The sequence below is a fragment of the Cervus canadensis genome, chromosome 2 (genome assembly GCF_019320065.1).
Source record: "Cervus canadensis isolate Bull #8, Minnesota chromosome 2, ASM1932006v1, whole genome shotgun sequence".
NCBI lineage: Eukaryota > Metazoa > Chordata > Mammalia > Artiodactyla > Cervidae > Cervus > Cervus canadensis.
The window spans coordinates 2758284-2771345 of record NC_057387.1 but is presented as its reverse complement, the minus strand read 5'-3'; the positions used below and the strand labels follow the sequence as shown (position 1 = coordinate 2771345).

The following is a 13062-nucleotide window of genomic DNA, read 5'->3' as shown; positions in this document are numbered from 1 at the left end:
AAAGACTGAAGGCAGGAGGAGAAGGGGACAACAGAGGACGAGATGGTTGGATGGTATCACTGACTCAATGGGTCAGTGAGTCATGAGTTTGAGCAAGCTCTGAGAGATGGTGAACAACAGGGAAGCCTGGAGTGCTGCAGTCCATGGAGTTGCAGAGTTGGACACAACTGAGCAACTGAATAACAACAAAGACTCAGAACCCTTCACTTTAACAAGTATCTCAAGCAAAACTGATATGGGTGGCCTAGAGACCATGTATGAGAAATACTATACAGAAAGAACTGTAGGATACAAGCCAAAGTTAGGTGCAGGCAAAAACTAAATGCTAGGAAGCACTGCATACCAGAAGAGAGAAAGGTACTATAAATTCATAGTGAGCCCAGTGTCTGGCTTATCCCAGGGCTTGCTCTGTTTGCAGGAATTGCTTTAACACAGTTCTTGCCTTCCTGTTACCAGTTAGTTCAGCTTTTCCTGAGTTCTTGATCACATATACCCTTAAATTCCTCATTACTTGAGATAGCTTACTATAGCCAAAGAGCTAAATAAAATACATCAAAAGTAGTTTATCTTCTATGAGAGGGAAACATAAAATAACCAAAATATCTGATCTTGAAATTAAGAATGAAAAATACAGTCTTCAGACAGCTCAGTTTCAAATTAATGGCTCTAAGACCACAATCTAAAAGTGTCACCTAAGTGATATCAATGACATTTTGATTCTCTGGAACACTGAATTTGCTGACCTTTCCCCTCTTACTAAGAACTCCCTTCTTCCAAAGCAGCAATATCACTCTTTATAGTCCCCTCATCACTATGTGTGTGTGTGTATGATGCATACTAACTCGCTTCAGTCATGTCCAACTCTTTGAGACCCTATGGACTGTAACCCACCAGGCTCCTCTGACTGCAGGATTCTCCAGACAAGAATACTGGAGTGGGTATCTCCTGACCCAGGGATCAAACTTGTGTCTCTTAGTCTCCTGTGTTGGCAGGTGGGTTCTTCACCACCGCTGGCACCTGGGAAGCCCAGTACATATACACGTTTATTTACCTGGCTGTGCTGGGCCTGAGCTGCAGTGTGAGAGATCTTTCAGTTGCAGCAGGTGGCGAGTGGGACTCAGCCCCCTGACCAGTGCTAAGCACCAGGCCCCTGTGTCTGCGGTGCAGAGTCTCAGCCCACTGGGCTACCAGGGAAGTCCCTACACATTCAACTTTTAAAGAGGCCCACGTGGGGAATCTGAGAAAAGGAAAAATAAGGGTCACACAATAAAACTACATTGATAGATAGGGTCAGCGACAGAAATGCATTTAATGGTCTCATAAAGCTGCTGGAGATGAATAGCAAATCTGACTCTATGCTTATTAGCAGCTGGTTTAAAGTAGGAGGAAAAACCATCAGTTCAAACACAGAGTCAATAAGATAAAAGTAAATCAATTATTTATGAGAATCACTGTTGGTCTTGATGTTTTAAACCACTAGAAAGTTTCCATAATCTCTTGTCAAAGGAATACCATCTAATGTAAGTGATGTGATGTAATGTTCTCAATAAATAGTCCATAGTACTACTAAAATAAAAATGTAACTGGCTGAGTTTTTCATGACATAGCTAAAGTGCAATGTCAAGGCAAAATCAAGTTGAAGCAATTTTATAAAGGCCCAAATAATACAAGTTTAAAGATTTCTGATCAGCCAGTTCAGTCACTCAGTTGTGTCTAACTCTTTTGTGACCCCATGGGCTGCAGCACACCAGGCTTCCCTGTCCATCACCAACTCCCAAAGCCTACTCAAACTCACGTCCATTGCGTTGGTGATGCCATCCAATCATCTCATCCTCTGTCGTCCCCTTCTCTTCCCGCCTTCAATCTTTCCCAGCATCAGGGTCTTTTCCAAGGAGTGGGTTCTTCACATCAGGTGGCCAAAGTATTGGATGCTTTCCATGTTTATATCTTACTTATCTTTACAACAAAGCTATAAACTGCCTATATTCAATGTCTTCACTTTCTGACATGCGTTATTTCCCTAATCTATACAATATGGCTTCTGTCCCCTATAAAGCCACTGAAACTATTCTCTTTTTAAAAATATTTATTTGGCTGAGTTAGGTCTTAGTTGTGATGCGTTGACTTAGTTGTCCCAAGGCATGTAGGATCCTAGCTGCCTGATCAGACCAGGGATCCAACCCGCACCTCCTACACTGGAAAGCAGATTCTTAATCATTGGACCAGCAGGGAAATCCCATGCCACTGAAATTATTCTTGCTAAATCACTAATACCTTTGTTTTGCCTCTTAGACATTTAACACCTGCCCTCTAACCCTTCCTGTCCCCTGAAATTCTCTCCTCCACCTCTGTGACACAACTCTCTTCCAACAGCTCTGGCATTGCTGTTTTGAGCTCCACTTCTTTTCTTACTCCTTGAATGTTTATGTTTCAGGACTCTCTCCATCCTCAGCCCTTTGCTTTTCTTACTTTATATGGCCTCACTGTGTGATCTCATTTAGTTTGTGGACCCAATTACAATTTATAATCACATGATTCTAAACTCTACTTGTAGGTGCTTCCCTGGCGGTCCAGAGGATGAGATGGTTGGATGTTATCAGTGACTGAATGGACATGAGTTTGAACAAACTCCAGGAGATACTGAAGGACAGGGAAGCATGGCATGCTGCAGTCCACAGGGTCACAAAGAGTCAGACATGATTTAGGGACTGAACGATAACAGCCCCGGTGATCTAGTGGTTAGGAACCTGCCAGCCAGTGTGGGGGCCAGGGGTTCAGTGTTCAATTCCTGGCCCAGGAAGCCCCCCTATGTCACAAAACATGCAGCACAACGACTGAGTCTACACTCCAGAGCCCCTCGAGCCACGAGCATGGAGCCTGCACACTGCGACTACAGAGCCTGTGCTCTGCCGTAAGAGAAGTCACCTCCACGAGAAGCCTGCACATCGCAATGAAGAGCAGCCCATGTCTGCTGTGACTACAGGAAGCCCTTCAACAGCAATGAAGGCCCAGCACAGACAAAAGCTGAATCAACTTTTAAAAATAATAAAGAAACTCCATTTGTAGCCTTTACCTCTCTGTCAGCTCCAAACCACACAGCCAATGATGTACCAAATATTTCCACCCTACTGTCACACAGGCACGACAAATCCAGCATGTCCAAACTGAGATCAGCCTCTCTTCTTCCTTATCCCAATCGCTGCTCTTCCAATATTTCTTGTTCTACTCAGAAATCCAGGCTTCTTCCCAGACTCATTCTTCTCTACATACCTTACATCTAAAAGGTCATCAAGTTGTGTTACATCTCCTTGCTTAAATCCTTTGAATATGTACCACCTACTCCAGTCCCAGTACCCCTGCCGAAGTTCACGTTCTTGCTATGCTATTTGTATGCCAAGGATACTTGATAAATCTCACAACTTCCCTACCTCCAGAATGATCCCCTGTCTGGTTTATGCTCCAAATATTGCCAGATTTGTCTTCCTTAAAATGTGATTTCAAACCTCTGTTTAGATTCCTTTCTACATATGTTAACCTCCTTACCTTAGTTTAATTTATAAGGACCTTTATGGACTAGGCACTACTCATTTCTCTAGGCTTGTCTGCTTATATGTTACACATACCTTTTTTTATTTGTTACAGTATACTATTTATAGTTCCAGGTATATACCTTGCTATTTGACCGCTCTATGCTTTTGCATATGCCTATCCTGCCAAGAATATACAAGACTTAAAAATGTGGATTCTAAAGTTATGAATGTACAGGTTTAAATCTCTTCTCTACCACTGACTTAATTGCACCATACCACTGAATGACCAAGAGCAGTTACTTAAGCCTTAATTTTCTCATCACTAAAAATGAAGTAGCACTGTTCACTACCACATACCATTGCCAAAAGAGTTAAAAAATATGTAAAGGCTTACTTCAGGGTTTTGCAGATGGTCCAACTGACTAGTATTTTATTTATTTATATTTTTACTTAGTTAATACACACTAAAGCTTTGAGATTCAACTTAAAGCATTATCTCCAAGAAAACCTGATCCCCTAGATTGGTTCGAATATCCTTTCTCTTTACTTTTATGACACTCAGAATGTATCTCTAAAAAATATCTATTACACTGCACTGATTCGTTTCCCTGTTCAGATCTCTTAAAGACAGACTTCCTCTCCCACTTTGCCGCCTCAGGGCCCACCAGAGTGGCTGGCGTACAGAACAGCACCGGCACCCCCCTCAGAGGCGTGTGCAGCAGCGCCTTGCCACGGAGCCGAGTCATCAGGCCACTAAGAGCACATCTAATATCCCTGCACTAAGTTGAGAAGCTTTAACCAGAACAGGAAACTGGGCTTCCCTGGTGGCTCAGTGGTAAAGAATCCGTCTTCTAAAGCAGGAGATGCAGGTTTGATCCCTGGGTTGGGAAGATCCTGGAGAAGGAAATGGCAACCCACTCCAGTATTCTTGCCAGGGGAAATCCCATGGACAGAAAAGCCTAGCAGGCTACAGTCTATGCAGTTGCAGAATCGGACTCAACTTAGTGATTAAACAACAACAATAACTAGTAAAGGACACTGGTATAGTCAAGCCTGGTAGAGTAATCTTCCAGGATTTAACAGCAATGATCCAGGTATAAAGACATAGTTTTTGATCCAAATACACAATTTCACAACAATTTTTTCCTGATTTTAGAATCAGCAAGCATATAAAGTACAAATACAAATTATACATAGCCATTTATAAATTGTCTTTTTGGAACAGAATTACATTCTGTAATTAAAGTCAAATTACACTGAAAAACTAAAACCAATTATTTTGCAGAGTAGATAAAATTATTCAGCAGAAAACTTCCTATGTGTTGGTGGGTTTCCATCACCAGTCAATTCTCAGTAAGGAAGTCATGACAACAATAAGCACACGTAACTCAGACTTAACTGGAAGTAATCATCTCAGATAAGAAAACAAAACACTTTTACAAACTATGCCAAGAATCTTCAGCCAAGTTCAAAGGCCATGACTGTCAACATCATTTTCCTAAATTGAAATTTCAAAGCTAAAAGCAAAAATAAGCAAGTGCTTGAACTTGTTCTACAATATGGTAGAAAGAATCAAGTAAGATAATGTACAGGGCTTCCCAGGTGGCGCTAGCAGTAAAGAACCTGACTGCCAATGCAGGTTAGACATGAGACACAGATTCGATTCCGGGGTCAGGAAGATTCCCTGAAGGAAGGCATGGCAATCCACTCCAGTATTCTTGCTTGGAGAATCCGCTGGACAGAGGAGGCTGGCAGGCTGCAGTCCATAGGGCCGCATAGAGTTGGACATGACTAAAGTGACTTAGCACACATGCATGCAAGATAATGTACACAAGTGCTCTTGTAGACCGTAGAACTATATAAACATGAGTTATCACTATTGAAAACTTTTATTTTTAAAAAAAAAGCCCACATGCCCTAGAGCCCATGCTTCACCACAAGAGAAACCACCACAATGAGAGGCCCATACACAGCAATTAGAGAGGAGTCCCTGCCCTTGCTTGCTGCAACTAGAGAAAGGCCTGTGCAGCAACAAAGAACCAGCACAGCCACTTTTTGAAAAAAAAAAAAAATTTTCTTATATTTTCATTATCTGAGAATTTATTTTTCCAAGAAAACCTTAATATTGTATATAGCAATAACTCGTCTTACCAATTTTCTTTTTTTGTTGTCGACCAGCTGACTCTGTTATTGTTTCCTTCTTCTTTTCCACTGTAAACACAGTGACATAATGAAAAAATTAATTATGCATTACACTCAAGAAACAAAGACTATATTTTATCACAGCTGAACCAATGAAAGAAGCTTACAAGAAAGTTACACATTGGCTTTGATGGTGGTCATGATTAAGCTAACTGGTGTGCCCCCACACCTGCAGACAGTAAAAGGTAGACACACTATTCTCAGAATGGAACAGCAACATTGTAAGCATCATTAGTCAAACACCCAAAAAAGACTTCATAAAGACAAAGTCATAATCAAAACTGAGATGATTTTCAGGCCATTAGCTGAGACTGCCTCAGGCAGAATCTAAGCATAATTTAAAATTCTGCTTCCTCAGGTGATTAATTGTAGTTCCAGTCTCAAATTCACTATAGAAAATGGGCATTCATTCATTCATTCAGTTATTGTCTGCCAAAGTAATAGGCACCATTCTAGGCAGATAAAAAGATAAACATGATCCTTGCCATCTAGAAAGCAATCTAGCGAGGGCACATAATCAAATAACAATCACAGTATAGAATGCACAGGGTAGGAAGATCAGGAGTCAAACAGCTAAGATGAACATTTCCTGAGACTTTTCAATTAATAGACAATAGAGTAAGAGTGAGTTTTGGAAGAAGAACAATGTAACATATTTATATTTTATGTTTACTATCTTTAATCCCCTATGGAGCTTCCCTAGTGGTTCAGATGGTAATGAATTCGCCTGCAATGCAGGAGACCCAGGTTCCATCCCTGGGTCAGGAAGATTCCCTGGAGAAGAACCACCTATGAATGGACTAGCAATATATACAGCAAAAATTACCTTTATTTACATTCTTTGTTTCTTATATTATCTTAGTATATTTCCTTTATTAGCACATGGTACAGTATATGTATTATTTCTAAAAGTTGCATTAAAGAGAATTGCAGGTAGGAATCTTATCCTTACTATATTAAGTATGCTGCTTAAATTCTAAAAGCAAAATTGGTGTTACTCCTTTATCAGAGATGTAAAATTCAATTTAACTCCACAATTGCAAATAAAATGGTAAAATTCTGACTAAAATAAAATCTAAGTGTGTGTGTAAATATATACATTGGGTGTCTAAGTGATAGGCACTATTCCAGGTAGATAAAAAGATAAAAGATGACATATACAGGGAGAGAGAGAGAGAGAGAGAGAGAGATAGAATGAACTCCTAGTGTGAGATCATAAAAGGAAAGAGTCAAATTCTACAAGATCTTACAGAAACAAAAAATATTTCTCCCCACCCCAGAAGGACTGTAACACAACTACTTGGCATTTAACCATGGCTGCATAAAAACTGGGGGAAAAAATCAGAAGGCTAGAAAATAGAAACATAAGAAGATACTATGAACATTAACTTGATCTTCCAGCACAATGGATTAAGACTAGATAAATCTTTTCCAGGGATAATACAATGCTTTTTTTAACTTCACAAAGTTACAAAGAAACTCTAAGAAATGGAGATATCAGAGATGACAAAAATAAAAGATGTCTACTATGAAACATATTTTTGCCTATGACCTGGTTCTGAATTCGAAATTCCAGAGTTGTCAAACAGTTTTCACATTACTCTAAAAGCTTTTCATCATGTTTCACTGTAAACCAAAGAAACACTTAATACTTTACAGTTAATTTGTACTTAATAAATGTTCTCAAATAATTTTGCTACAAGAATCCAATTACATATAGTACTTTAATCTTTCTCATTTATTGAAGTGTTCTTTCATTAGTCTACATTATAAAAGTAAAACAATTAGAAAAGACTGACGGACATTTAGAGCACACTCATCTAGAGACCACCTGAATCAAACAACTTGGTACCTTTAAGAAAGCATCTTTCAACAAAGATGTCCACCACAGTAGCACAGCTTTCTAGATAACATCAGTATTCTCCAAATAATGCCTAGGATCAGATCTGCACAAGATGAGATTTGAATCTGTGATTCAAATCTATTTATATTTCTTCATATTCCTCAAAAGCGCAACAAACCTTTTTTTTTTGAGATTTTAATTATTTTATTCTTTTATATTTTGAGTCTGTGCTCAAAATGTAAAACCACTTTATTACAGAAAAAGAGCAAATGAAATAGCAAGCCCTCCCTTCAGTTTGGTTTATTAACTATTGATTTGTTTGTTTGAAATGTGTGAAAATACACTTAGTCATCTTAAATTCATTCTGAGCTATCAAAGTCCAAAATGGATTAATTGATTCAAAACTATCTCAACAGATAGAAAATTTCTACTTTTCAACTGTGGCTGTCTACTTATTTATACTTGTAAAGGATTTTTGTTTGGCTAAAGTTGTAAATGGGCTTCCCTGGTGGCTCAGCTGTAAAGAAGTGGCCTGCCAATGCAGGAGACATGAATTAGATCCCTGGGTCAGGAAGATTCCCTGGAGAAGAAATCATCAGCCCAACCAGTATTCTTGGCTGGGAAAATCCCATGGACAGAGGAAACTGGCAGGACACAGTCAATGGGGTCACAAAGAGTCGGACATGACTTCGTGACTAAATCACCACCACCAACAACAAAGCTATGAATAGGTTAGATTTTTATTTAAGTTTGAAATAGCACATAGTAAGTATTTTAACAGTCCATAAGTTGGTGATCATCCAATGAGAGTTGTCACTGAAAAACATTTCTAAAATACCACAGTAAAACACTCATTTAAAGAGTCAGTCATCCTGCAGTTTTAAAGATAGGCAAAGTTCTGACGATTGCCTCGCACCTCTCCATTTCCTTCATTTCAAAGAAAAACCACTTTTACCTCTTTCAGCTGACTGTTTAGTGTTTACTCCTTTTTTTTTTTTTTTTGGGCAGAGCCATGCAGCAGGTCAGTTCCCCACCCAGGGGCTGAACCTGGGCCACAGCAGGGGGAACTCCCATGAAGTTGTGTGTGTGTGTTTGTGTTTTAACCTCTATGTCTTGAAATATCATAAAACCCATTATCATAGTTGTAATTTTGGTTAAATGTGAGTTTAACATTTACAAAATTACAACTGTGAAAATACTGTTCACAGGTGATTTACACAGTAAACTATGATGATTCTTTCCTTCCTGCAAGTTTTTCCCAAATTTACGTCATTTTAAAATTAGTTTGGTTGTCTCCATGCTGCTCCTGCTGCTGCTAAGTCGCTTTAGTCATGTCCGACTCTGTGCGACCCCATAGACGCAGCCCACAAGGCTCCCCTGTCCCTGGGATTCTCCAGGCAAGAACACTGGAGTGGGGTGCCATTTCCTTCTTCAATGCATGAAAGTGAAAAGTGAAAGTGAAGTCGCTCAGTCCAACTCTTAGCGACCCCATGGACCGCAGCCTACCAGGCTCCTCCGTCCATGGGATTTTCCAGGCAAGAATACTGGAGTGGGTTGTCATTGCCTTCTCTGGGTTGTCTCCATACTTATCACTAATTCAGCCCCAAATTCTTGGCTAGCTGTCTGCATCTTTCCAATATAAAATCAGATCATCAGGAATTATAAGTTTCTCTGAAGAAGTTTCTCCTAGCATCTTCTTACAAGCTCAGCATGGTGCAAAGCTGACATTCTTAGGCATGTCAGATCTAAATCTGCCTTCACCACTGTCCAGGGGATTCCCCTTACCGGAATCCTGTGCTGGTGCTTCTATTTCCTGGAGTTCATATTTTCTTCTTTTTTTGGTTTACTCATTTGTTTTGATGTAGTGTGTTTTCCAATAGTTTGCTGAGATAAGAAATTTTAAGACCTTGCATGTCTGATAATTTTCTCAAAGGATCCTTTATGTCCAGTTCAATCCAGTCACTCAGTTGTGTCCGACTCTTTGTGACCTCATAAACTGCAGCACGCCAGGCCTCCCTGTCCATCAACTTCCGGAGCTTGCTCAAACTCATGTCCATCGAGTTGGTGATGCCATCCGACTATCTCATCCTCTGTCGTCCCCTTCTCCTCCTGCCTTCAATCTTCCCCAGCATCAAGGTCTTTTCCAATGAGTCAGCTCTTTGAATCAGGTGGCCAACTTCAGCTTCAGCATCAGTCCTTCCAATGAATATTCAGGACTGACTTCCTTTAGGACTGACTGGTTTGATCTGCTTGCAGTCCAAGGGACTCTCAAGAGTCTTCTCCAACAATCACATTTCAAAAGCATCAATTCTTTGATGCTCAGCTTTTTTATGGTCCAACTCTCACATCCATACATGACTACTGGAATATGTTTTTATTTCTGCCATTTCCATGTGATTCTTTCTTATAGTTTCCATCTCCTGAAAATCCCCATCTGTTCATGCGTGTTGTCTACCTTTTCGACCAGATCCTATAACACGTCAATCATAGTTATGTACAAGTTCTATACCTGGGCCATCTCTAAATTTGGTCCCTACAAACTTTTCTTGCCTTGATTCGTACCAAATTTTGAACACAGAATGTCAGAAGGGCTTATGTTTGCAATTAAGACATTTGCTCTAAGAGGGAATTTATCTTATTTCTTCCTGTTACGAATATCTAGAAAACAGTATCTACGCCCCTTCATTGTATACTGCACTCATCATGGTAAACTCTATATAGAGCAAGCAATCATAAGTTTCAACTGATCGTATAAATGAAAATAATACATGCTCACTGAATTTTTGTGTTCCTTTTTTTAAATTGAAGTATAGTTGATTTACAATCCTGTGTGAATTTCTGGTATACAGCAAAGTGATTCAGTTCTTTTTCAGATTCTTTTCCATTATAGTTTACTACAAGATATTGAACAGTTTCCTGTGCTATACACTAGGACCTTGTTGTTTATCTATTTTATATATACTTCTCCCCTCCCCTTCCCCTTTGGTAACTATAAATTTGTTTTCTATGTCTGTGCATGCTCACTGAGTTTTTATAAAGTAGAGGACACAAGATCATAAAAAAATACCAAAAGACTTTCAAATCACTGTCAACCTACCTTATACTTATCTTCAAAGAAAGAACATCAGTCAATTACATTAAAAAATACAACTATGGAAGCTTTGCCTGGCAACTATACTACTTTGAATTTAGGTGTCAGGTGAAGGAGACAATGTTTATACTACAGATAACTACTATAAACAAGGTAATTAATTGTGGACACTAAGGAAGCCCAAAATCTATAGAGTAAATTCACATTCATATAAGTATTTAAGGTATGAGAATATTGATCTAAACAAATTCAAAGTTAAATGTGTTTTATATTTCATAAGACTACTCCATGATACATATGATATGAAGAAATTTGTCTACAAATGCTGCTACATGCTGGCTAACTAGTTTATGATCAGAGCAGAACAATTTCTCACAAAGAATATATGTGGTGTTGTTACAGAATTAGTTTATTCTTTAATATATTCAACACACTTTTATCAAGCATTGAGAGAGCTAATCCTTAGGTAGGTTGATAAGAAGTCTGGGGCCCTCAAGGAGGAAGAGGTCCGGGGTTCTCAAGGAGGAGAAAAGGGCAAACATTTTTTTCTACATTGCTTTGTCTTAGTCAATATAACAATGAGGACATGTTTCTCCTTAACAAGAACCTTCTGGCTAACCTCGTTATCTTAAGATGTATATTGTGGAGTGGGTCTCGTAAGACCTTTCTATTGTTAGATCTAATCTTGTTAATTTAAGATGTATGTTGTGGGAGTGGGTCTGGTAGAAGTATAGAAGGCCTTGATAAGGCTAGTAGTGAGTGGGGGCACTCTCCAACTCCCTTCTGATGTCTGTGTCAGAAGCTTTCTCTGTCCCTTTTATACTTTAATAAAACTCCTACACAAAAGCTCTTGAGTGATCAAGCCTGATCCCCGGTCCCGAAGCTAAATCTTCTTCAGAGATCACAAATCCAACATTGTTCACCGTAAGCTATCAGTATCAAATCTATGTCAGGCACTGTGGGAAGTACTAGAGATACAATGGCCCTTGCTCTCATAGAAATTATAGTTTAGTTGGGTAGAGGACATTATTCAAACAATAATAATCATACACAGATAAAATTATAATTATGACAAGTTCTCTAAGGAGAAGTAGCTGTATAAATTAGGAATCATGATACGGGAGACTAAATAAGGCTTTGAGATCTGAAGAATGAGTAGGAGTTCATGATACAAAATGAGAAAGGAAAATTATCCCAGAGGAAAAAGTAGTACAAAAGCCCAACTGCATAGTAGGAAAAAGCAAAATTAGTTCAGATGATGGCTAGAGGAAGAATAGGGAAAAACATGGTACAGATGTGGTCAGAGAGGAGACAGGGAGGCATATGACCATGCTGGACTTTGCAGGCCACACCTTTGTCCTCAAAGGAGTGGGAAAAAATTGAGTGTTTTAAGAAGGAAAAGTAACATAATCAGATTTGTGTTTTGAAAAATTACTCCAGGTGTTTCTGTATGGAGGACATTTGAGCAGCAGCAGGTAGACCAATGAGGAGGCTGTCACAGTAGACTAAATGAAACTTGATAGAAATTTAGACTGGGTGATGGTGGTGGAAATGAAGAGATGTGGAAAGACTGAAAACAATTCAGGAGGACAATAAAATCAGGTCTTGACAATGGACTGCACATACAGTGTGACAGAAGAAAGTATCTGAATCAACAAATATTTATTAGACATTGAGTATGTGCCAACCACTGTTCTAGGTGTATAGGATAAATCAGTACACAAAAACGATTAAAAACAAACAAAAAAAAGGCATCCTGCTCCAGTGAAGTGTCCTTCTAGCAGATGACTCAAAACAAAACAGAGCAGGATAAAGGAGATGAGGAGTAGCAGTGGTAGAGCAGTTTTAAATAGGGTGGCCAAGTTAAGACTCACTGAGGTGAGCTACAAAGATTTAAAGAAGATATGAAGATATAGGCTTCCCTGGAACCTCAGCTGGCAAACAATCTGCCTGCAATGCAGAAGACTCCAGTTCAATTCCTGGGTCAGGATGATCGCCTGGAGAGGGGATAGGCTACCCACTCCAGTATTCTTGGGTTTCCCTAGTGGCTCAGCTGGTAAAGAATCCACCTGCAATGTGGAAGATCTGGGTTTGATCCCTGGGTTGGAAGATCCCCTGGAGGAGGGCATGGCAACCCACTCCAGTATTCTTGCCTGGAGAATCCCATGGACAGAGGAGCCTGGCGGGCTACAGTCCATGGGGTTGCTAAGAGTTGGACATGACTCAGCGACTAAGCACGCATGAGGGTTAGGTAAGCAGATTTGATAGGGAAGAACATCCTAGGTACTGGGCACAGCCATCAGAAAGGTCCTGACATAGGAGTGAGGCTGACGTGTAGTGAGGAACAGCAACAGGTCAGTGAGGGGGGAGCACAGTGAGTAAGAGGGAAAGAAGCT

At 39.7% G+C, this 13062-nt stretch overlaps 1 protein-coding gene across 1 annotated transcript in view; it reads right to left on the bottom strand.

Moving 5' to 3' along the window:
* Positions 1 to 13062, bottom strand: part of TMCO1 (transmembrane and coiled-coil domains 1) — a 68581-nt gene that overhangs the window by 51054 nt on the left and 4465 nt on the right. Inside the window, exon 3 of the mRNA XM_043450438.1 lies at positions 5682 to 5741. Coding sequence (XP_043306373.1) covers positions 5682 to 5741 — 60 coding nt within the window. The remainder of the gene's footprint in view (positions 1 to 5681; positions 5742 to 13062) is intronic.